Source organism: Podarcis gaigeae (genome assembly GCF_964106915.1).
Source record: "Podarcis gaigeae genome assembly, chromosome: 14".
Taxonomy (NCBI): domain Eukaryota; kingdom Metazoa; phylum Chordata; class Lepidosauria; order Squamata; family Lacertidae; genus Podarcis; species Podarcis gaigeae.
In genome coordinates this window covers 7,675,123-7,701,021 of record NC_139690.1, presented here as the reverse complement: position 1 = coordinate 7,701,021, position 25,899 = coordinate 7,675,123, and the positions used below count along the sequence as shown (strand labels likewise).

The 25,899-nt window shown below is 45.8% G+C and overlaps 1 protein-coding gene across 11 annotated transcripts in view; it reads left to right on the top strand.

The window, feature by feature from the left end:
- The window catches only part of CELF6 (CUGBP Elav-like family member 6), a 173,329-nt gene extending 152,402 nt beyond the window's left edge, over positions 1-20,927 (top strand). For 7 of the 11 annotated variants that reach the window (XM_083712737.1, XM_083712739.1, XM_083712734.1 and 4 more), the window contains 5 exons: positions 1,153-1,215; positions 4,409-4,489; positions 8,795-8,938; positions 13,851-14,006; positions 20,052-20,927. In XM_083712737.1, the coding sequence (XP_083568863.1) occupies positions 1,153-1,215; positions 4,409-4,489; positions 8,795-8,938; positions 13,851-13,978 (416 nt within the window). In that variant the 3' untranslated portion in view covers positions 13,979-14,006; positions 20,052-20,927. Of the gene's footprint in view, positions 1-1,152; positions 1,216-4,408; positions 4,490-8,794; positions 8,939-13,850; positions 14,007-17,250; positions 17,357-20,051 lie in introns of all 11 variants that reach the window. The other 4 variants (XM_083712738.1, XM_083712743.1, XR_014557933.1 and 1 more) reach the window with 3 other exon arrangements.
- Positions 20,928-25,899: the final 4,972 nt, after the last annotated feature.

Here is a 25,899-nt window from a genome sequence, read left to right as displayed (position 1 = left end):
GAAAAACCAAGAGGACTGATGGAGGAGGGATAGAGAGATCCTTCTGTCCTCCACCTCTGCTTGCTCCCTTGATAGAATTCAATGCACTCACCTGCATGGGATTTCTGCTCACCTTTGGCTACCAAGTAGTGCACGGCTGCCTTGGTTCCTAAGCCAGTTTCACAGCTAGTGTCAGTCACAACTAGAGAATTTACACAGTCCAAGCCTCTGCTGCCTTTTTCAGGTATTTGCCTACCTGCCCTGAATGTTAGTTGAGCTAAAACTAATTTCCAGCAACCTTCTAACAATGCCATTGCCTTATTGCAGACTTTCCCAACCTGGTGCCCTCCAAATGTTGTTGGGCAACAATTCCCAGATAGCATGAGCAGTGGGGAGGAATGATGGGAGTTGTAGGCTACCAACACCTGGAGGGCACCAGGTTGGGAAAGGACTCCTTAGGGGATGAGATCTCAGGGAGCTGTGTTGCATCTACAACCTGCAAGTTCCCTCCATTGCTCACTCTGAGCTAGATATGAGATCTTAGGGCTCATCCAACTTGTCACTTGCCTAGAAAACACATGTCCAGGTTGTTTTCCACTTGCCCTGTGCTTTCTAGGTACAGATCTCCAAGCCATTTGCATTTTCTTTGCCCTGGAAAACCCGCTCTTTAGTGCTAAATTGGAACAAAGGACAATCCCTGGAAAACCCTATTTGTTCCTAGTCAGCTCTAAACTGCAGGTTTCCCCAGGGGCAGGGGAAGCAAATGGAGGTGTGGGCAAGTCCTTAGAGTTCCTCTGTCCACAGAGAAGAGCAGCAGGCCTATTGCCATAGAGCAAATGTTTGCACTGGACCCAGCCTGTTGTTCTCAGATATGTGGCCATTAACGGTAACAGATAGGGCAAAAGTTAGAGGATCCAAGAGGTCCAGGAGGATGAGGAGCTGGATCAAAGAACCAGAGTCGTGTCATGCAGTTTGTGTAGTTTGCTCTCAAGTAGTTTGTGGCACATGTAGCTAGACTCTGAGGAGCGACAGAGGAAGAGGAACGTAATGGGAAGCCAAGGAGATATCTCGAGTGGTTTGCTGCCTGCCCCAGTGATTGTGCTGCTCTGAAAGCTGTTCTCCTTTAGTTGCACTTGCTTACTCTCTTCCTTCTTCCTTCTTTTCTCTTCCCAGCTCAAAGTCCCACTGTGGCAGACCCCCTCCAACAAGCCTACGCAGGCATGCAGCACTATGCAGGTCTCAAACATTGCTTTGCCTGTCCTCTCCGCCTCCCCTCTCTCTGTCTGCCTTTCCCTCTTTCCCTGCATCTTTCCATCTTTCCATGGCATCTTTGTGATAATGTTGAGCATGAGCAAAATACCTAGATGCAAGGAGGATGCTGTGGGGATATGGATACAATTTCTCCACTCCTCCTTAAGGAATCCTGGCTTCTCCATTCTGTGGCACACCTGAAGTAGGAGTGGGCAGCTTTGAGGGAACGTGTCTTATACTAGGAAGGAAGGAAGGGTGGTGCTTGGTGGAATATATCAAGGCTCAGCTGCTGCAGGTTTGGTGCCAAGAAACATGCCAAAGAAACTAGGAAGGGAGTGTTTGAGAACAAGCAAAAACTGCCCATGAGAGTGGCAGAATGTCAAGCCCCCACAGCAGAAAGAAAACCAGAAGCTGAAACACAATTTATATGAAGCCCCAAACTAGCCACAGTTGAGGCAACAGTTTGTAGCAGTGGCCCATTATTTGTCCTAATGGTGACACGTCGTCCTTTTGTGCCCATGGATGGTACTGCTGGGCTAGTCAACTGCTAGTCTGATGAGTGGGTGAAATGAAGGGCAGGGCTTCTTTTCCTGTTATGTAGAAGAGGGCATATCAGCAAGAGCAGTGTGTGTTGATCCCGCAACCTAGCACAATTTAGTCCCAGTCTGATGGATGGAACCAAAACAAGCTTCCCTTCAACTCTGTAGTCCCAGGACCACCAGGAGTTGACAGCAGGCTTCCTGCAGCTGCTCTTTCTCTGCCCAAATGATGGCACCAAGTTGGTCTCCCACCTTGCCATGATTCTCTTCCTGGGACACAGAGAATGCAACCTCCCATTGACACCTTAGCACCCTGGTTGATGGATGGAGCCAAACTATAGTGCTGTGCTGAAAGTTTCTTCTGCATTTCTCCCAGACCATTTTCCATCATAAATGGCATATTGAACATTATCAAAGGAGAAGTACATTTTTTGTGACATTCATGTGCCTTTCTGCCCAGACTTCCCATGACCTGTAAAATCAAACCCTCTTGTTGTTTGTTGTTTGTTTGAATTCCCTTAATTCTTTTTTATATATGCTTTTATACTACTGTTTTACTGGTTTTATGTTGCATTTTTGTTTTTAGGGTAATATTTATGGTTTTTAGGTTGTACACCACTTAGAGATTTTAAAAAATACTAAGTAGTTTATAAACACTTTTAAAGAAATAAAGATATTTGTAATGTGCCAGGGTTTTGTTGTACCTGCCTTACTTACAAGGGAGTTGATGAGTGTTAGTGGCTGTTTATTCTTCATGGGTGCTCACACTTGGTGAGCACCCCTTGATGTCCATAGGTGGGTTTTCCTGGAAGCATAAGAAACAAGAGAGGCTGTCTGCTGTTCTCCTGACAGATGTTCATTGTTAATTTTTCTTATGTGAGGTCTTTTTCTTAACCTTTTAAAGAAATCAATACAGGAAAAAAAGTAAATGGAAGGGATTCCCTTTTTCAAAAAATGAAATCGCACCAGCCCCTACAGTGTCCTATGCTTCAGTCAAAACCCAGAAGAAGACATCAAGAGGTATCTCCTCCATGGAGCTTTCTCAGGCCAGGAAGGACAGAGAGGTTGAAAAGTGCTGGATAAGTTTTTAAAGGACAGAAAAACACCCGCCACCCTCATCTACCTTGCAATTATAAGGCAATCTCAACTTCACACCCCTCCGAATCCTAGAGATCGCTACAAATGAGGCAAACAAACTAGAGACCTCATTTTCAGAAGCAAACCTTTGAGAAATGGATAACAGATTCCACTTCAACAATACAGTCCCAGGGCAAGTGGCAGTTAGACCCTTTTTTCTGCCAGGGAAAGGTGAAAGCAATTATGCACTCCAAGCTAGAGGTCAGGCCTGGAAACGATACCTGAGAGACGGACTGACATGCCTAAAAGGTAAAGGTAAAGGTACCCCTGCCCGTACGGGCCAGTCTTGACAGACTCTGGGGTTGTGCGCCCATCTCACTTAAGAGGCCAGGGGCCAGCGCTGTCCGGAGACACTTCCGGGTCACGTGGCCAGCGTGACATCGCTGCTCTGGCGAGCCAGAACCGCACACGGAAACGCCGTTTACCTTCCCGCTGGTAAGCGGTCCCTATTTATCTACTTGCACCCGGAAGTGCTTTCGAACTGCTAGGTTGGCAGGCGCTGGGACCGAGCAGCGGGAGCGCACCCCGCCGCAGGGATTCGAACTGCCGACCTTTTGATCGGCAAGTCCTAGGCGCTGAGGCTTTAACCCACAGCGCCACCTGCGTCCCTAGTCAGCCACAAACCAGCAAGTCCCCTGCACTGGCCAGTGATTAGTTTAAATGAGAATGCCAATTCAGGCAAACAGTATACACATCCCATTAGAAGGCATGTACAACCCTGCATGTCAGGCTGTTTGAGCTAAGGCAAGTCTTTGGAACAATATGTTAGAACATGAAGAAACAGCTCGTAGAATGTGAAGAAGAGAGAATGCTTGGGTAGACCTGCCAGAATCTCTACAGTCGTAATGCACTGGGGCACATGTGGTGCAGAGAAGAGGAAGTCAAAGCCAATGTTGCTGGACTTCCACTCCCATCATCCCTGGCCATTGACTCTGTTGGCTGGGCCTGATGAGAGTTGGAGTCCAATAGCATCTAGAGGACACCATTTTGGCTGCCCCTGCCATGCTTTGCATGTCTGAAATCCCATGATTAATCCCTGCCCTTTGCAACTCAACGTTCTCATGTAGCACGGGACAGGAGAAACATCTACCTGACACCCAGGACAGCCACTGCCTGTCAGGGTGGACAACACTGGGAGATGGACCAATGACACCAGTGTAAGGTGGCTTAAATATGTTCATAATTTGGCATACCTAAAATGCTCTTTGTGCTAGATTTCATGCAACTTCAAAGGTTTCATTCAGACCTCCTGAGCTACACAAGCGACCTGTGTCACGTACTCTTTGGGACTGTTCCATGAGTACAAGCCAACTTGATCGTGGAGGCAGCAAAGCAATCTTTTTGTATTTGACCCATGCATACATCTCTGGAATTGGGTCATGCTCAGGATCCACTGCTGAGCATCCCACTTTTGTCCCCCATTGGTTTTGCTTCACCATACTTTTCTCAGCACCAGCAGGAGGCTCTGTTTGCCCTGACCATTCTGCTTTTGTGTGTTCCAGCAGCATACCCAGCCGCCTATGCACCAATCAGCCAGGCCTTCCCCCAGCAAGCTCCCATCATCCCCCAGCAGCAGAGAGAAGGTAAGATGGGTTGTGGGCATTTCAGAGAGCAGGGATTCCCAAAAATGCAGAGTCATACTGCTGGGATCGATAATGAATTGCTTTGTGTATGACTGATATCAACATTCCTATCCACAATGGGGTGTCCTAACACAAAATAAATAACCAAGATGAATAAATGTAAAATAAGTGGGTCTTTTTAAATGCAGTGGTGCCCCGCAAGACGAACGCCTCGCAAAACGAAAAACTCGCAAGACGAAAGAGTTTTTCGTTTTTGAGTCGTTCCGCAAGACGAATTTCCCTATGGGCTTGCTTCGCAAGAAGAAAGTCCATAGGGAAATCTCCGGGGACCTCTTTTAAATGCTGGCGGTGGGGAGCAAAGCCTTTCGCTCCCCTCCGGCCTTCAGAAGAGGTCCAGGAAGGCCGGCGGGGGCCGAAAGGCTTTGCTCCCCACCGCCAGCATTTTAAAAGCGGTCCGGAATAGCAGGGAATTGCGCTGCGCTTTCCTGCTATCCCGGACCGCTTTTAAAATGCTGGCCGTCGGGAGCAAAGACTTTCGCCCACCACCGGCCTTCAGAAGAGGTCCTGGACCTCTTCTGAAGGCCGGCGGGGGGCAAAAGTCTTTGCTCCCCCCCGCCTGCCTTCCCGGGACAGCGGAGACTTCTCCGCTGTCCCGGGCGATCTTAAAATGCTGGCGAGTGGCAGCGAAGCCTTCGCTGCCGTCCCTCGGCATTTTAAAAGCCCCGGGGACAGCGGAGACTTCTGCGCTGTCCCGGGGCGATCTTAAAATGCTGGCAGGCGGCAGCGAAGCCTTCACTGCCGCCCACCAGCATTTTAAAAGCCCCCGGCTTCCTATGGGAAACCGTGCTTCGCAAGACGAAAAACTCGCAAGACGAAAAGACTTGCGGAACGAATTAATTTCGTCTTGCGAGGCACCACTGTAAATAAAAAAGGTTTCCCCACCCTTCCATAGAACAAATTTAAATGCAACTTTAAATTTACATTTAAATGCAACTTTAAATGTGCAAAACACTAAAATAATAGCTGTAATGCTATTTGTGCTCATGTCCTGCTTCCCAGAGGCATCTGGTTGGTCACTTTGAGTACAAAATGCTGGATTAGATAGGACAGGAGTAAGGAACAGGACCCAGCTGGCAGGCTGGATCTTGAGTTCCCCTATCCAGCATGAACCACTTTGACAGGTGGGTGGAGCCACCTGCCTTTCAACCACCTCATCAGATGAGTCAACTCATCTGATGAGTCATCAATTGAGTCAACTTGGGAGCCCACTGTGAGTGAGTGAGTGAGTGAGTGAGTGAGTTCCTGGTTCTCTTCTGTCTTCTTTTGTAGCCCGTCTTGAACTCGACAGATTAAAATAGATATGACAGCTGAATACCTACCATGTGAATGCAACTCACTCCCCAAAAGACTTGTGAACAGGAAACATGACTATCCAGTGCTGCTCTTTTGGGATTTGATAGGGAGAAAGATGCATGCCTGACTAGTTCATATACAGTGGTACCTCGGATTACATATGCTTCAGGTTACAGACGCTTCAGGTTACAGACTCCGCTAACCCAGAAATAGTACCTCGGGTTAAAAACTTTGCTTCAGGATGAGAACAGAAATCATGCGGCGGAAGTGTGGCAGCAGCAGGAGGCCCCATTAGTTAAAGTGATGCTTCAGGTTAAGAACAGTTTCAGGTTAAGAACGGACCTCTGGAATGAATTAAGTACTTAACCCAAGGTACCACTGTAATGCATTTGGATGCATGTTTGGACAAAAAAAAAAGCCGTTTCTTGCAGTCCCCTTCTTCCTGGGATCTGTAATGTACAAACTGACAGCTACATAAATGGTGCCGGTGATGATTAGATGACAATATGCAAATATTGACAGAACGGCAGGTGGCTTGGATGATTAAATCAACATGCGGGTTGGTAGAAGGGTGGCAGAAATTCAACGAAGAGAAGATAGAAACAAGGCTACAAAGAAGTGTGAATGAGGTGAACACAACAAAAAGAAAGATGGAGAGTTGAATTGGAAGGAGGCAACACCAGAGTTCTGAGTGTGAGGAGGAGGTGCTGAATGAGTCAGACCTCTTGAGGATGCATTAATGAACAAAGGAACATGGAGGGTGGACTCACAGTCCTTGCCCCCATCACATCAGAAAGCAGATTGTTGATACCTTATCCTATGAAATAAACTTAGGTTAGTTTTATTTATATTATGCAAACAAACAAAACAAAGAGTTGCATTGGAAAGATTATGACAAAATGTGTCCATGCATTCAAAATAAAGCAGGGGTTTGGAACCTCTGACTGATGGGCTGGACTACAGGTCTCTTTTGGGGTGCTCTTCGGAATACACCCCTCGCCAGCTCTGATCCACACTCTCACAAAGCTCTTCTGCATGGCTGGAATGTGTCCTTTAAATGTGGCAATGCTCCTTGCTTGCCTCCAGATGTTGTGGTCCACAGCACCCATCATCTTTGACCATTAACCATGCTGGAAGGAGTTGATGAGAGGTGTGGTCCACAACATCTGAAGGGCACCGTTGTTGGCAACCCCTCAGTCAGGGGAAGAAAGATACATCTCTGCATGTGCCTCCATAGCTAAATAAGTGTGAGGACAGAGGCCTAGATATGTTGAGAGGTATGTAGAAATACATTTCCTTGTTTCCCCTTAGAAGTAGATGGAATCGGAGCACTTCAGGCATCAGATTCTCCCACAGATGAGTCGGCACTATAGTTCTAAACCATGAGGATGAGTGTGCAGATTACCAGAAGAAAGAGGTTGTAAGAGCAACTGTCTCTGTCTTCAGCTGGTCCCATGTGGTCATCCTCCTGATCCCTGATGTGGTCTCTCTACTAGCAGGAGGTCACCATGTCCCTATGCAGTTTGTGGGTGTCAAGAAATGCTAGTAGGCAGCTTTCATAAAACTAGGGAGGTTTTACAAAATAATTGAGTGGGTCAGCAGTGGCACATTTCTGATTTAAGACAGGGGAACTGCAAGTTGCAGAATGTTAATTTGCTGGGCTGAGAAACGTTTGGTCTCAACTGCAATTGCTATTGATTGAGTGGTTCATTTCTATTTGCCCGAACAGTCATTTCTGTTGACTGTTATGCTTCCAGTTGTTCATCTGATTGATCAGCTGAGGCTCCTTCCCTTTGGCAGTAGGATTAGAGCCCCCTCCAGACTGGTGGCTTCTTCTTCTTCTTTTGCAGGTGTATTTGGCAATATATCACTGACACAATAATAGCACTTTGATGATGGACTGACACTGGGCTGTCCACACATCATTCGGCTTTATTAGTTGTTATGCAAAGATTCACCAAAGTTGTTGAATTATTGCCATCTGGAGGGACAACTCTAAAAACAGCAAAAGCAGGACAAAAAACAGCAACCCTCGAACATTTGTGGTATGGAATGTTTTGACAGGAAACCATGGGGCCTGTAACTGTTGCAAAAGAAGCAGTATTACAGCACTTTTATAGGCACAAGTGGTGATTGTGTATAACTGCCCCCATAGCCATCATGAACATGAATTCTGATGAATTCTTAATAGAGGACATCTGGAGGGGCCCTGTGTAAAAGCCCGGAAGGAAAGGATACAGAAGTTATCCCCATATAGCTTAAAGAGTGACCCTGATGGTAATAACAAGACTCTTCGGTGCGGAACTAAGGGTTCGTTCAACACTTCCACTTGTCCCATGCCTAGCTAGCACAGGGCTGAGACATTTTCTGCTTCTCGCATGCTTTCTAGGCCCAGGTCCAAGTGATTTTGCCATTGTCCCACCACTTACCTCAGAAAACCCACTCTTTGGTGATAAATCGGAACAAACAGCAATCTGCAGAAAACCCAACTGCTCTTTGTTCCTGTTCAGTGCTAAACCACAGGTTTTACTGGGGGAAGAGGTGGGGCAAACAGAAGTGTGGATGAGCTGTTGGACTGCAGCTGAACTAGAAATTATTATTTGAGTAAGGACACTCTGTTACATAGCCATTCTGAGACCATGTTCTGACGCTCTGGGAAAGAACTCTCTGTATGACTGGGATTGAATTGATTTTAATATACACCTAGATATTTGCTGAAGGTGTGTCGTGATTCTTTTCAGCTTTATGTTCTAGCAAGCTGGTGGATATTAGAAAAAAAAAACAATTCCAATGAACTGATTTTTAAAAAAAACTTTTATCTGCTGAACTAGCAGATAAGCGAGCTGCAACAAGCAGTGCATTGTGAGAAAGTAGCCAAACATGTTGCGCATGGCCTCTTTGTTGCTAACACATGTCTTTTCCTTTGTGTGTACACCTTTGTCATTATCCCAGGTCCCGAAGGCTGTAACCTCTTCATTTATCACCTGCCCCAGGAGTTTGGGGATGCAGAACTTATGCAGATGTTCTTGCCTTTCGGCAACGTCATCTCTGCCAAAGTCTTTGTTGACCGTGCCACCAACCAAAGTAAATGCTTTGGTAAGTAGCTGACATGCTTCCTTTGAGATTCTAGTAACATAGGAAGTCATCCTATACTGTGTCAGAACATCTGTCAGTCTCACTCAGTATTGTCTATGCTGTTTGGCAATGGCTCTCCAGGGTTATGGTCTTTCCCAGCCCTACCTGGAGTTGCCAGGGATTGAATCGGGGCCCTTTTACACATGCTCTGTCACTGAGCCACACAGTCCTTCTCCATTGTGTTGGTAGCTGCTGAAACATGTATGTTCTTCCTGCACTTCGCACCACAAATAGATGGCAAGTAGGATTTTGCTATAAAAGGAACTCTAGCTCCCAGGAGCCAACATGCAATTCTGCACATTTCAGAATAAGATGTGACAGAAGGGGAGAATAAGGAGGGATAGGGTTGACTATTGTCAGGCCTCAGCAGGGGTCAGAATCCAGGCAGTGGAGTTCCAGGATCCTGGGCAGCTGTCATAAGTAGAGCTGGAGCAGATTCATAACCCAAAAGCAGCAATCAGCAAATGGGAACAGGAGGTTAGGTGGGGTCCTCATACCTGAGACAAGTGGCTCAGACCAAGGAGCAAGCTCTGAAACTAGGATTTTGGGAGGTATGATAGACAGCGTTCGGCCCTTGGGAGACAACTGATGAGACAATGCTCAAGCAAACTTGTACCTGCTTTGGAAGGGAGGGTAACTGCAGAGAAGAAAGGCATTAGTAGGGGGGTTTTTTAGCGTTCCTCAAGAATACTTGCAGGGGTGGAATTGGAATTGTTTGTGTTTACTCAAGGAGCACAACCCACCCCTTTCATAATTTCAAGACAAGTTCAAGGAATTGTGCTCATTGCTAGTATTATAGGCAACATCCAATCATGAGGCTCTCTCATATGGTTTGTTTCCACTCCAACATCTGGAGAAACTTCTCTGGTTGGTTCTTGTATATGCCACCACTGTAATGTAAAACCAGGCCACTCCGAAGCATTTTTTTGGCAATTGCTACATTGCCCAAGTGTAAAAAAAATTGGTCCTTGATAATGATACAGTAGTTTAGGAATGGGGCATTCCGTCTTGGTTCACAAGGCTATCATGGGTTGTTTCATTCTTTTAGTGCCATATATCTGAGCAGGAGTAGTCAACACGGTGCCCTCTAGATGTCAGGAAGCTGACTTTTACAGAGTCAGACCATTGGTCCATCTAGCTCAGGGGTCAGCAACCTTTTCCAGCCGTGGGCCAGTCCACCATCCCTCAGACCATGTGGTGGACCGGACTATATTTGGGGGGGGGGGACAAATTCCTATGCACCACAAATAACCCAGAGATGCATTTTAAATAAAAGCACACATTCTACTCATGTAAAAACACGCTGATTCCCAGACCATCTGTGGGCCGGATTGAGAAGGCGATTGGGCCGCATCCAGCCCCCGGGCCTTAGGTTGCCTACCCCTGATCTAGCTCAATATTACCTAGACTGACTGGCAGCAGCTCTCCGGGGTTTTGGGTGGGGGACATTCATTGGCCTAGCTAGAGATGCTGGAAACTGAACCTAGAACCTTTTGCATGCAAAGCAGATTTTCTACCACTGAGCTATGGCCCCTTCCCATAAGCTGTGGCCTCAGCTCCTGTCTGCCCAATTCAATGTGGGTGATAGTCAGGGATTATGAGAACTGTAGTCCAACCACATCCTGAGGGCACAGTGTCGGCTGCCCCTATGGAAATGTTACTTATATTGTATCCAACTAAGTGCTACTCAGAGTAAACTCATTTAAATGAATGTTCTAAGTCTGTTAACTTCAGTGGGTCTACTCTGAGAAGGAGTGGCACTGGAAGCAACCCTTATTTTCTTACATTATTAACATGCCTTCCTTCCATCACAAAACCAATTGGTTTAGCTTCGTTTCAGCAAGGTGGTGGCCTCAAGTGCCTTCAGATCATTTCCTGGGACTGCATTAGGAACAATCAGAAGAGTTTCTATAAACACACTGAAAATATCCAGAAAGTGAAATAAAAGCCCATTCATTAGAGGAAAGAGTACTAGTAATCCACAGTACAATGAAGGCTAAATTGCTCAATGTCTACTTCACTTTGGTTTTCGCCAGTGAGATAAATTGTGACCAGATGATTAGTAGAATCGATATAAACAATGAGGGAGGGACAAAGGTTAGGATAGGCAAAGATCTGTTCAGAGAATATTTGACTATCTTAAATGATTAGAAGTCAGCAGGTCATGATGAATTGCGCCCTGGGATGCTGAAGGCATCTCCAAACCACAAAGCAATCATTTTTGAGAAATCATGCATGACAGGTGAGGTTCCAGTGGAATGGAAAAAGGCAAACATAATGCCCAACTTTAAAAGCAGGAATTTATAGGCCCATTAACTTAACTTCTCTCCCTGGGAAGTTACTAAACCAAATCATAAAGCAATTCATTTGTAAGTATCAAAAAGAAAATGGAGGGCCAAATTTACTAATATGCAGAGTAGGCACTAATCTAGGGCCTCAAATTAGAAGACCCCATACAAAAATGCAACAGAGGCGTTGCTTTGCAAGCATAATTTGCACCTCATGTTGCTGCAAATAAAATCTGACCACTTAATTTAACTTACAGCCACCAGCTTGGGAGTTTCGGAAGCCAAAGTTCATTGTCTATCGTAGCCTGAATATTTCTCAGCTGCAAGGCCCTGCACATGTCTGGCCAAATCCAGCACCAGCAGTTGTCAACATCCTCCACCAGCACGCCAGCAAGGTCCACCACTTATGCCTGTCCGCTACACACACACACACACACAGAGAGAGAGAGAGAGAGAGAGAGAGAGAGAGAGAGAGAGAGAGAGCTTAGTTTGAGAACTACTCTTTTCATTTCCTGCAGTGTCACTGATGTAGCATCACTCCAATGCATTGTGGAAGATTAAAATGAACCCTGTACTCACCAAGGGCTGCCTGGTGGTCATCAAAGGCAGTGCTGATGCCTGCACCGCTGCCAGATTAAGCCTGCCAGTGGGCAGAGGTAAAGGAGTGTCCTCCAGCGGGCACTTTGCCTCAAATCTGGAGCCAACCTTGAATCTGGTACCTGGCCTCGCCCACACAGCTGATGTAATGGCACCATAGACTACAGTAGCCATTCCTCCAACCTCGTACTCTCCAGATGGTTTGAAGTACAAGTTCCATCAGTCAGGGATGGTGAGAATTGCTGCCTAAAACATCTGAAAGACCACAGGTTGGGGGAAAGCAGACAGCAACAATGCATTAGGCATAGGGCTGGCTTTGCAGACTACCTTGTTCAAAACAGAGCCACTAAGCTAATGTCTGGAACTGAGCATCGGGATCACATCCTGCTGGTGCTTAAAGAGCTTCATTGGCTTCCAGTCCTTTCCCAAATACAATGCAAAGGGTGGGTGCTTACATCTTAAGACCCTATGCAGCTTGCAACCTGGATAATTGAGGAGCTGTTTTCTCTCGCATCAACTTGCCTGTATGTAAGATCTTCTTCAGGTAAGCCTCCCTAGGGGAAGAGGTGCATGTGCAAGGGGCCATAGCTAGAAAGGGCCTCTCTCCTCTCCATCCATCAGCTTATGCACCTCTTTCCCTAGGGAGACTCACCTGACACCTGTGGCAATGTCTTCCTCTCCTGGGTTTGCTTTTAGCATGGCCTTTTCTTGTGTTTGTATTAGTTACTGTAAAGTGCTCTGGGATTTCTTAATGGAAGGGCAGTATGCAAATATTTCAAATTAGGGGTTGGCAATCTTTTCAGGCTGTGGGCACTTCTGAATTTTTGAGTGAGTGCTGTGGGTGCCACACACCTCCAGGGTCACTTCTCTCTCACATCCCCTGTCAGTCATTACTTACTGAATAAATGTTGTGGCTATAGATATAAAAAAATATTATTATTTTTTTTAAGCAATGCAACTGTTGTTGGGGTTTTTTTAAGCAATGCAGACTGGATCCTTTATGTATTAAGAGCAAAAATAAAGTAAGGGCTTGCTCAAATGCTGCTTCAGCTTATTTTGATGCTGAAAGGTCAAACAAATCATACAGTCATTTCAGCATATTCTCAATCGGTTAGCACATCTTTCCAAACTTTTCAAAGTCCCGTTGAGAGAGGACATGTCAATACATTATTTTGAAGTGTGTTAGAAACATTCTGCAGACCACTAACACCCTGTGAAGTTAACTAGCAGGCCATGATTATAAGATGTTCTCATTGTAATGAAAAAATATGGTGTATTTTGGCTTTAAGGCAGGCACCCCCAACCTTCAGCCCTCCAGATGTTTCAGACTACAACTCCCATCATCCCTGACCTCTGGTCCTGTTAGCTAGGGATCATGGGAGTTGTAGGCCAAAACATCTGGAGGGCTACGGGTTGGGGATGCCTGCTTTAAGGTTTTCCTCCGTGTCCTCACAACACCCCAGGTGACCCAAAACCAAACCTAGACTCCATCAGTTAAATGGATTGGATTTCTTATATTTTGCTTTCAATGACCATTGTTAAAGACGAATCTGGTGTGACTGGAAAGTGAACAGTGGCCTAAAACAGCCTTCCCCAACTTAGTCCACTTCAAATGTTTTGGAGGACAACTTCCACTAGCCCTTTTCAAGCCCATCCTGCCATCACCATTAAGAGCAGCTTCCCCCAACCTGGTGCCCTCCAGATATTTTGAGTAACAAACTCCCATCAGGCCCAACCAGTATGGCTGTGCTGGCTGGGGTTAATGAGAGTTGCAGTCCAAAGCATCTGAAAGGCACCAGGTTGGGGAACCTGCTAGCTCCGACATTCACCTCTTTTGAGTTCCTCAGGATCTATTTTCTGTGAAAGCTTGCAGTGAAACAGCAACATGCAGGGAGGGCTGCTGCTGTCCTTGGGGCTGAACTGTGTCCTTCCTTTCTTTCTCTGTTCTCATCCCCTGTCACCCCACTTTCCCCCTTGACCCATCCCAGGTTTCGTCAGTTTTGACAATCCAACTAGTGCTCAGGCAGCCATTCAGGCCATGAACGGCTTCCAGATCGGCATGAAGAGGCTAAAGGTCCAACTAAAGCGGCCAAAAGATGCTAACAGACCCTACTGACCCGTGTTCACCTTGGCCCTGAAAGCAGGTAAGACATTGGCAGGCAAGACTGTCCCAGCTACGCTACCAGCAGGAAAAGGGGTTAGCCTTCCTCAAGCTTTTGACACAAGGCTGGTGTTAAACCTGGAGGAAAATGGAGCGAAAAACCACAAATGGTGTGTCTAGTTCAAAACAGCAAATACAGTGCATTTTGGCCCAGCCCATGTCCATCGCATGAGAATAAGCTAAAAGGTAATAAATGATGCATAGCCTTCCCATAGGGGATTGATTTACCCAAATAAACTTTCAATGGTTTATTATTCTAATAATGTACAGTGTCAACAATCCTTAATGTTTGTCTTTAGGCATAGAGAATGACCCCAATCCAAATAGAATGAATTTATTTTATTTATTTTTTGACCTAATGTATCAGCCAGTCTTCGTTACGCAGTAATCCCATGGAGGTTTCCAGCATATCTTAAAACCATAATACAAACAAACCAAACCATAGGATACCAATAAGATAAAAACTAATATAAAACCACAGTAAATGAACAGATATGAGACAGATATGTTCAGGTCCCACTCTCCAGACACAATGCATTCTCAGGAAATTGTTTGTTAATTGAGTGTTTGCATAACAAGCTGGTGATTTCCATTATTTCCTATGGGAACATTTCTGATCTGTCATTTGTCCATGCTCTATCCCTGATCTCTGCCTGAAACTGTTGCAGCCAATCAGCAGAAGCCAAACAAAGGAAAAAAATGATTTTTTCAATCCCTCCTGCTCCCTGATTTGTCCAATCTCTCTCCCTCCCTCCATGGTTTTCTGCCCCAAATGGCCACCAGCCAGCAGAACACAAACAACTAAGGAAGTGGGCAAACTTTGACTGTTTGGATATCTGAACCAATCATTCATGTAGCAAGGTTTGGGCATAATTTTTTGTATTCAGATAACAGAGATTTTGGATAATTAGTGTTCTGATAGTGGGACCCGTGTGTATTACATTGTTTAAGTTGTTGAGTGTCATAGTTGATCCACAAATAATTTGCACCCAAAGTGATTCACACATAGTCTAAAAACAGTGGTACAATATCAGTACATAAAAATGAAATGTATAATATCACTACACTGAAAAAATATATAACAACAAACAGTTCATTTAACATGCATCAAAATTTAAATGAGCACAAAATAACCAATAGGTCAAGTCATCCAATAACTTCACATCCAAAAGCTTTCATAGTTATGTAAAAAGAGACAAGAATAGAATATCTGTGGCCGAAACCTAAATCTGTAAATAGGAAGGAAGGAAGATAATTTAACATGTCTTCAGACCAATGAAAGGGTAAAATCTAAAGCATGATTATGTGGTTCCATTGAAGTCAATATACCCAAGTAGCTGTGTTCATAATCATGGCAAGAGGACCAAACAGAATACATCTGTTTATTTGCTGAAGCCATTATTACCCTGCCTTTTGGCCTGAAACAGATCCTTTGGGTGACTTAAAGGCTAAAATCCAACAACATGCCACCTCAAATGCTAATTAAATCAAATGTTTTGATCTGATTGGGATAGTCTGAAGTCATCACAAATTTGTTTATCACCTCCTGGCTCGGCACATAGTATGAGGGGGTTTCCAGGGTGAGGTGAGTTGCATTCACAAGCCCCTCGCCACTGCAAGAAAAGAGAAAGGAACAAACAATTTAACCATATCAAGGCAGTGTGTAAATCAGCCACAGAGTTAAACTGAACCAAAAGATCCACAAGATGCATTTAAAGCATGCCTAATGCACATTGAAATCACATGGATCCTGGGAACAGAGTGAATGTAGCTCTGTGTGAGGAAACTACAGTTCCCAGAATTCTTTGGGGGAAATCATGAGCTTTCAATGTGCTCTTCCTTTCTGAGAGTAAGAGCAGTTCAACTGTGGAACAGGCTGCTTTGGGAGGTTGTGGACTCTCCTTCAATGGAGGTTTTAAAGCAGAAACTGGATGGCCACCTGTCATGGATGGTTTAGTTGAAATTCCTGCCTTGCGGGGGTTGGCCTAGATGACCCTTGGTGTCCCTTCCAACTCTACAGTTCTATGGATTATGGTTGGGTATGCTTTAAATGCATGATGCACATCTCCCCAATTTTTGCGTGAGTCATGGCTTATTAAGGCTACAATCTTATACATAGGTAAAGGTAAAGGGACCCCTGACCATTAGGTCCAGTCATGGCCGACTCTGAGGCTGTGGTGCTCATCTCATTTAATTGGCTGAGGTAGCCGGTGTACAGTTTCCAGGTCATGTTGCCAGCATGACTAAGCCGCTGCTGGCAAACCAGAGCAGCGCACGGAAACACCATTTACCTTCCTGCCAGAGCGGTACCTATTTATCTACTTGCACTTTGACATGCTTTTGAACTGCTAGGTTGGCAGGAGCAGGGACCGAGCAACGGGAGCTCACCCCGTCGCAGGGATTTGAACCGCCGACCTTCTGATCAGCAAGTCCTAGGCTCAGTGGTTTAACCCACAGCGCCACCCACGTCCCAATCTTATACCTACTTATCTGGAAATTCTGTGGAATTAACTTCTCTGTAGACGTGTATAGAATTGCAGTGTAAGTTGCACACCCACTGCAAGCAGTTTGCAAGAGTGAAATCCCACAGAGGGCTGCAGGATGCAATAGCATGAGAACAGATCTGTTGGATCCAACCAGAGGCCCATCTGCTATTACAGCAGGGGTGAGGAAGCTGTGCCGCCCACCACACGTTGTTGGACTCCCAACTCCCACCAGCCCCTGCTAACAGTCAGGAATGCTTGGAGTTGTAGTTCAACACCTAGAGAGTCATGGAGTATCCACCCCTGGCCTATGGGATGCCCAGAATAGGACATGAAAGCAGTAGCACCCTGTGCTCATCTTCCCCAGCAATTCATTGGCCTACTGAAGGAAGCTATTTTCAGGCTCACCAAACATTTAAAACACTTTTCCCCCACTTTGGCAGTCATGGCTCCCCTGCAAAGAATCTTGGGAACTGTAGTTTGTGAAGGGGGCTGACCTCAGAGACCTAGACTTCCCAGCACCCTGCACAAACTACAGTTCTCATGATTCCCCATGACTGCTAAAGTACTTTCTCGGTGCTTTAGATATACCGTGTGAATATGACTTCGGAGGACTCCTGCTCCATTTTGCAGCTATCAGAAGAAGCAATGACCATTAATACTGAGAACTCGCATCAAACCGATTCATCTTTTCTTTTATATTTTTGTTTCCTCCAACCCATCCACTACTTTGTCTCTAACCAGACCAGGCCAATCATAGCTCCAAGGATGACCCCACAGTTGCCTAGCAATCCTCTAGCTGTTATGGGAGACCCAAACAAAAACTCTCCCTCCCAAATTATCTGAAACTGTAAGTGACTTAACTAATGTTGTCATCGTCCTTCTCGATGACGCCATGTGGCCGGTTGTAATCTTGTTGCATGAACTTGACGTTGATCTTTCTACATCTCTGCTTTATTTTTATTAGTTCTTCTTCCCACCCCTTCCTCCTCTCTTTTTGGCGGTTGTGCAGTGCCATATTGATGCCCATGGTGGATAGTTTTTGGAGTGCTGATTGGTCAGTCTTTTACTAGTTGTGGATTTTTTGAGCCCATAAACTCTACTTTGTCCTTCTTTGTACCTCCTTTTCTCTCTGTTGTGATGTGACAATTGATGTGTGTGCCCTCTATAATTACTGTGTGATGATGATGGCTGAGTAACTCAGTCCTGCACAAGAAACACCAAGTTGTGCTAGCTCTCCCTGCCCCCCACCCCCTGGACATCCCAGCATAATTTAGAGTCTCTATATTACCCCAATGCTTGTGGAAATTCAAGCATTCCACAGTCTCAAGAGCATGAAGGCTTCACTGCTAAGGATTGGCAACAAATGCTCATTGATTGTTGGAAAACACATGTTTTGTATGCAAAACATCTCAAGTTCAGTCTCTTCAGTCACATCTTCAGCAGGGTAGGGAGAAACCTGTCTGAACCCTTGAAGAGTCGCTTCCAGTGAGTGTAGGCCATTTTTCCTCAATCATGTGTCCTCCAGATGTCTCGGCCTACAATCCTCATCATCCATGACCATCAGACATGCTGGCTGCTTCTGATGGAAGTTGTAGTCCAAAACAGCTGGAAGGCACTAGGTCAGGGAGGGCTAGTGTGGAAAATACTAAGTTAGATGGACCAGTGGCCTGACCAGTTGTACGGTAGCTTCTCACGTTCCTGATTGGAGATAATGAACCCGGATCGCCTACTCCAGGATAAAAAAATATGTAAAGCAAACAAAAGCCCTGTTATGTTTCGTTTTCTTTTTGCATAGAAAAAGTCCTAGTCCTGATTGCAGGCATGAAGTGTGGTACCTTAGCAGAGGAGCAGGAGAGTGTTACTGGTGCAGCATTTCACAGGAGAGGACCCTTCATTCAGCAGCAGAGCCTATAATTTTAATGCAAAAGATCCTCAGTTCAGTCCTTCAAAATTCAATTAAAAGGATCAGGTAGCAGGGGTGGGAAATATTCTGTTCTGCTCAAGATCCCTGAAAAACCACTGCCAATCAGAGTAGATAATACTGAGCCAGTGTGGTGTAGTGGTTAAGAGCGATAGACTCGTAATCTGGTGAACCGGGTTCGATTCCCCGCTCTTCCACGTGCAGCTGCTGGGTGACCTTGGGCTAGTCACACTTCTCTGAAGTCTCCCAGCCCCACTCACCTCACAGAGTGTTTGTTGTGGGGGAGGAAGGGAAAGGAGAATGTTAGCCGCTTTGAGACTCCTTCAGGTAGTGATAAAGCGGGATATTAAATCCAAACTCTTCTTCTTCTTCTTCTGCATAGACAAATATTCTGACCTGGTCTAAATCAGCATCCTATTAAAGCACACATTGGAAGCACATGACTTCTCCCAAAGGATCGTGGGAACTGCTGTGTGTTATGATTGCTGGAAATTCATAGCTCTGTGAGGGGGAAACCATGGTTCCCAGAAATCTCTGGGGGAAGGCATGTGCTTTAAATGTATGGCGTGGATCTGCATATATGCTCCTAATAGGGCAGGAATGTATCAAGAATGGAACCTGCTCAGAATGGTCACCAGTTCCATTACATAGGGCGCTCTTGGTCCCTCCCTCTCCTCCTCAGGCCATGCCCCTCCCTCTTGGTCCCACCCCTCTAAGCTAAGACAAATCTCAACCAATATGACATCCCTGGCCTCCTGCAGTTGCTATGCTAGCTTCTAGCAGCAGTTATCTGAATTTTGGCCAACAATACATTGACCATCTTGCTCCATGAAACTTGTTCTGTATATGGAGCTGTTGGGATAAATTGCATTTTAATTTTAATTTTACACAGGCCCTGCTCTTTTAACAGCAGCCTGACACAGCGATGGAAAGGGGGGAGCTTGTTCAACATGAGCTTCACGTCTGGGATGGGGGGTGGAGGGGAAAGAAGAAGTGGTTGGAAATCAAGAACCCTCACTATGCGGCATAAGTGTATTACGTACAGAAAACAAGATAACTGGTGCGGCAAAGTGGTATTTCGCAGTGTTTAAGGTTGCTAAGTAAGTTTATTTCGCAAGCCACATTGGCCCATCTATCTCAGTACTGTCTACACCAGGGGTAGTCAACCTTTTCATACCTACCGCCCACGAACGCGCATCTTTCTTAATGGTAAAATATTCTTACCACCCACCAGTGCTCGAAGGGGGAAGGATTCAGCTTGTGCTGTAGAACCCCCTAACGCCCACCTATAACCCTGAAACGCCCACTAGTGGGCAGTAGGGACCAGGTTGACAACCCCTGGTCTACACTGACTGGAAGCAGCTCTTCAGGGCTGTTGGGAGTGGGACGCCCACAACAAATGGAAGGCCAGACCTAACCTAGAACATTTCAGAATTCAACCTCTTCTGGTACGGAATTGGGGTGTCATTTGATATATATATATATTTACACACTGAATAGCGATGGCCCTGACAAGAGCTTCCTTTCTCTCCCAACACCATCGCTCGCTACTGGGGATGGGGCTTCCTGCTAGCTCCTGGCATCGCCTGCCTCTTCTTAACCTCCCTTCTCTCTCTTGCAGATGGGATGCCATGCGGCGTACAAAGAGTATTCCCCTTGTCCCACGTGCAGTATCCAGACTTGTAACTCTCTTTCTTTGCAACATATCACGGAGGAGGAGGAGGAGGAAGAGGAGGCAGGATGCTCGTGAAAAAGAGGAGAGCCAGTTTGGTTGTACCTTTTTTATTTTTTTTTTATTTTCCAAATCGGTTGGGGTTTCGGGGGGGGGGGGGATTTCTTTTTCTTTTTTCCTTTTCTCTCGCTTTCAGGCGAGAGAAAGCAAAGAAGGTGGTTGTGACGATATTGGACAAAAGGGAAAGAGGCATCGCTATTTGCCGACTCTAAACTCCATGACGGGAAGGAGCCGCTGGAGAAGACGTGTGTTTTTTTAAAGACCCCTCACGTGGAGAGGGGTAGGATTTTGCAACAGGAAAAGGTCGCAGGCACAGAGCCTGCTGGTGGGACCAGCCTCTCTCTAAAGCACTTGACCGATGCTCAAGATTTCAGAAGAGGGAGGCCAAACAGATCTAAACCAAAGCCGGTGGGTTTGGACCAGGCCTGTATGTTACACCTGGGAAACGCTTTTTGTTTTTAAAAAGGGGGAGAAAAAAAAAGGGGGAACTTTTTTTTTCCGCATCCGTTTGGGAAAAGAAAAATCAGTTGCTAAGAGGATGTTGAACTTAACAGAAGATATATATATAAATAGGTCTATATATCTATATCCCGTGGATTGGGGGTGGGGGTTTCTGTCCCACTTTGTCACCAGTCCAAGGAGATTGGATTAACTTCTTTCAAAGTCATATCATTCCTTAGAGTTTAGGGACCAAAGGACTATTGCTTTTTTAATATATATATAAATTAATTAATTTAAAAAACAAAACAAAACAAAAAAAAGAAACTCAAAGAGGTTTAAAAAAACTATAAAAAAAAAGCTTCATGTCAAAGCTGCAAGTTGTTTCCAAGAGAAGCGAGCTCAAGCAAGCAAGCAAGCAAGCAGATGTCGCCTTGTGAGCAGTGTGGCCAGTGCTGGTGGCCTTGTGACCGCATTGAACACTATGGGGTTCGGGTGAGTAGTGAAGCTGGCAGGAGGGGCCACTTTGGCCAGGGTGGGGTGGGGGGCCTTGGCAGCAGCTCTCTCCTCCTCCTCTCTCCAGATAGGCACTTGGATTTCAGAAAATTGGGGGGTTGTAATCAAAGTCCCTGATCTGTTTCTCCCATGCATTGAAAGCAATGTAAACCAGAGCAAGAAGAGACACAGGACCATATTTTTGTGCATGAGAAGCTGCCTTGCGCCAAGGCAGATCATCGGTGCGACTAATTCAGTATTGCCTACACCAGGGGTGGACTCCAGCTGCCGTCAGCCCCAGCCAACATGATCAGTGGCTAGGGATAATGGGAGTTGGAGTCCGGCAGCATCTGGAATGCCACCGGTTTCCCACCCATGCTTAGATGGGTGTAGAGGAGCTGCAACGTCTCTCCACACTTGGATGATGCTTTTATTAGGACCACCCAAAGTATCAAAAAATGTTGGGCCAGCTCTTAGTAGGCTGAACATCTAGCAAAGCAGAGGAATGGAGAAAGTTTGGCTTATGGTAGCTTGAAAATCTTCATTTGGTGTTAAAATAGAGGTGCATTAGGAAGTTGCAGGCGTAACTGGATGAGGCTTGGCAAAGGTGTTATTCAGGTTTCACAGTGCGCCCAGGACTGATAGGACAAAGAAATGACCAAGGCTGGGTCATGGGCAAGTCTGGAGCATGACAGCAGCCAGGAACTGGGGGTGGTGTTCAATACTAGTCCTGTTCAGAGTAGATCCACCAAAGTTAATAGACATGACTAATTTAGGTTCCTTGATTCCAATGGGCCTACTCTTAGTAAGAGTTTGAGCCAGATTGAAAGAGCTATCCAGATCAGAGGGCAAACCAGAGGCAGGACCAAAGAATAAGGCTGGAAATGCAAAAGCCACCAGAGGTTGGGTTCACCTTGTTGCCCCACAGTGACAGGAAGTCCTCTTAAACTCCTTCCTGCCCAGGAGGAGCCAATGACCAGCCTAATGGGTGGGGTCAGTCCACAGCATGGAAAATTCTTTACTGAGAGGCTGCAATTATGCATGCCACCACATGGGACAGCAGTCAGCAATTGTTGGCAGAAACACAGTGGCGCATGAGCTCATGCACGCACACACAATTTTTTAAAAAAGAACCTAATAAAGGACGTAACCCTAACATTAGGCAAAACACACTGGTTCCTTCTTAGAGCGCAAAAGTAAAGAGGAATATGGGTAGAGGTTGATTTCAGGTGGAATGCTAGGTTTTTAAAAATGTCAAAAGAAGTCAAAGTGGGTTGCATTATCCGGTGGTTAGAGGGAATGTGGAACCCTTGAAAAGTAAAGTGCCATCTTCAGGTGGTAAAAAAATCATATCCCTTCAGTTTTAGGGTCAATGGTTAAATTTGGTTATCCAAGTCACACATAAAGCAAGAAGAAGTTCATAAGAAAAAATAATCTGAACTCCACAGTCAGGCAGCAATACCATTCTTAGACCTTGCATATTTCATGGTCCTTAGTTGCACCCTGAAGCCTGCATAGCACCTAGTCAAGTTTAATGGACTTGGTGTCTGCCACCTCCTCCTACATTCGATCTTAAGACTGTAAAAAAATGCAGAGTGACCACAACATGCTAGATTTCCTCCCACTTCCTCTCCCCACTTTGCTCAACATCCAGCCTGACAAAGAGCTTTAGAAAACTCAAAAGCTTACTCACTGTTTTGTGGCATTTTGGTGTGATCCAGTAGAGGTATTTCCCTGCTGTGGGTTCTTCTACTGCACCAACATGGCTTCCTTTTCTTAAAGTGTATCTTGGAGAATTCCCTCCCTGTCTGGGATAAGACCCAGAACTCTTTCAGTCAGAGAGCTCCAAGGATGGAGACAGTGGAGTCCTTCAAAACTCCCCAGGAGATATCATCCAAAGCATTGACACCAGTAGAAGCTTTTGTGGAGGAAGAGCCCCATCAGACAGTGGTGCCGGCATGCCTTGCTTCAAGGGATGTAGCTCTGCTCCCCTTATCTGACTCAGATATCTGACTCCACTACCTGCAGCTCCAGAGGGGCTGTCATGGGAGCATAGGAAACTGCCTTATATTGAGTCAGACCCATTGATTCAACTAGCTCAGTATTGTATGAGCCGACTGACAATGGCTCTCTGGGGCTTCAAACAGGGGACATTCCCAGGACATTCCTGGGGGGGTGCCAGGGGTTGAACCTGGGATCATCTGCATGCAAAGCAGGTGCTCTGCCACTGAGGTACCACACCCTTCACCCTGCCATGTCCAGAAGCCAGGGGAGGCGCTCCAATCTCGCCTGAGTGCAGACCTGTATATTAGAATACTTTAACTACCAAGCAGGCTGGCTCCAGGGAAGCCACGCCACACAATAAAGCTTCAGCCAGCTCCAGACCAATGATGAAGCAATATTCCTATTTCTTGCAAGAACCATTCTGCTCCACAGGGAGCTCTCTGTGGTCCTGAAGCTCAACCATCTACTACTGAACCCCTCCTTGAGCTCTAGCCTTGAACCAGCTCACTCTGTGAGCAGGTGCTGTTTGCAGATCACATGGGATGGGCAGGTGGGTGGATTATTCCCTTTGTAGAAAATTTCTCTCTGTGTGTCTCTCATTGCCCTGGTGTAACCTTAGCCAAATTCTCTATTACTTTCAAGAATCTGCTGGGGAAGAGGAGGAGGCCAGGGGGAGGGGGTCAGGTTTAAGGAAGTGCCAAATAGAGTGAGCGAAATGTCACGGTACATGAAGGATCTGGGGTTGTCTCATTGTCCTTCGTGGTTCACATTCCCTAATGCGGTCGCTTGGCCACTGGACGACTTCTTTTTCTTTCTTCTCTTCTTCTTTATTTTTATTTTTTTATTCTTTCTTTCTTTTTCTTAAGAAAAAATGTGCTTCATTGTTACATTTCCTAGTGGTTTAGAACAGAATGCTTTTTGTAGAGCGGTTAGCGTTTAACATAGGAGAGCCCTCCATTTGAAACAAATGAAACCTAAAAAGAAAAAGGAAAAAAAAGACAATCGACTTTAGTGACCTTGTGAAAGTGACTTTTTTATATAAAAAAAGAAAAGAAAAAGGCAAAGCAAAACGATATATATATATATATATATATATATATATATATATATATATGAATGAGAGAATGACACAGAGACCTAAATTTGGGGTGGGGGAAGTGAGTTGTGAGCACTGGGACTCAAGCTGTGTTTCAAATGCTGCCTGCTTGTATGAAATGGGAGGGTGATGGATGGTATATTGGGGCAGAGTCCAACTACATCTGCTGTGGGGAAAGCAATTGCAGAAAGCAAGGATATTGGGTGGAAGAACGGGCAGGTGTGTTCTGGGGCAACTGGTCCAAGCAGCCCCATGAACTGTTTCCCATCTGGTCAGAACCAGAACGAAGTTGATCATGTTCTCACAAGTCTCCTTTGGAACCCTGGCAGGGAGGTGTACGTGAAGCTGTGGGTTGCAGCAGGATCTCAGCCGTAGTTAGCTCTTGGGACATTGAGGTAAGGAACCTGCGGCCAGTGGCTCGACTCCATCATTCCTGTCCATTGACCATGCTGCAAGGGGCTGATTGGAGTTGGGTTCCCACGTCATTTGGAGGGCCACAGGTTCCGCATTCCTGATCTAGATCAAGGTTCTAACTGACCTGAGAGAATCACATTCCTGTGCTTGAATACAGAGGAATTTCTTGGCCTATTTGGTTGCCTTCAACTAACAAGCCAGCTGGCTAGACCAAGACCAGGTCTCTTTATTCAGGAGCTCTGGTTTACTTTTCCGATCCTTCAGAGGTAACCTTTTCTCTTCCTCGTTCCCCTGACTTGGGAATTGCCCTCTGCGAGAGAACATTAATTTGGGATTTGCTTTAATCATGCAGCCACCTCTGTCGTTTGCCCTTGCATGAGATGGAGAGGGCCCGGTCTACACTACAGGTTTTAAAGCGATGCCAACTGCCAGGTCTCCCTCCCTGGGAAGTGCAGCTGGGCAAAGGATGCTGAGATTCCTAGTAGAAAGTTGGGGCGGATGGTGCTTATGCATGTCGTAAGCTGGAGATTACATCAATGAAAGGTCCCAGACACTTTGCACTTCTTATCCTTACCTTGGAGCAAGCATGAGGCAGGTCCTCTTTTGTCAGCACCTTGAAAGGGCTCGTAGCTGTCAACTTTCAGATTTGAAAATAAGGGATCAGCAGCCTCAAAAATAAGGGATCAGCAGCCTCACCTGTCCCGGGGACAGTCTACGGGATATCTAACAATCTGGGATAGCAGCGGGAAGCAGCGGGAAATGGCACTGGGATAAGGGAATTTCCCACAAAAAAAGGGGAGGTTGACAGCTATGAAAGGGCTATGGAGGCACTGGTTTGTACCATGGCCAGGGAACCTGTGCGCCAGCAGATGCTTTGCTGGGCTCCCAATGCTCATCAGCCCCGGTGAGCATGACCAGTGGTCAGGGCTGGTGAGTAGTTGCATCCTGAGAATCTCTGTGTTAATGATACTGAGCTAGCGAGACCAATAGTGTGGCTAGATTAAAGGTGGCTCCCTGTATGCTCCTAAAAGCCAGCGAACTGCAGGACCATTGCTTATGATGCCGTAAATCAGACAAAATCGTGGGCCTACCCATGCTACTCATGACCTAAAGCATTCCAGGGCTACTCTGGGAATGCACCAGCCCTGGAGATTAAGGCTGCCAGATTACAGCCCTGCATATTACTTTAAATGGGGAACAAGGTACAAAATACAGCCATTTTGCCTCAAGCGCCATTCCTTTTTTTTTTTTAATAAATTTTTATTAGGGGTTTTTACAAAATAAAGTACA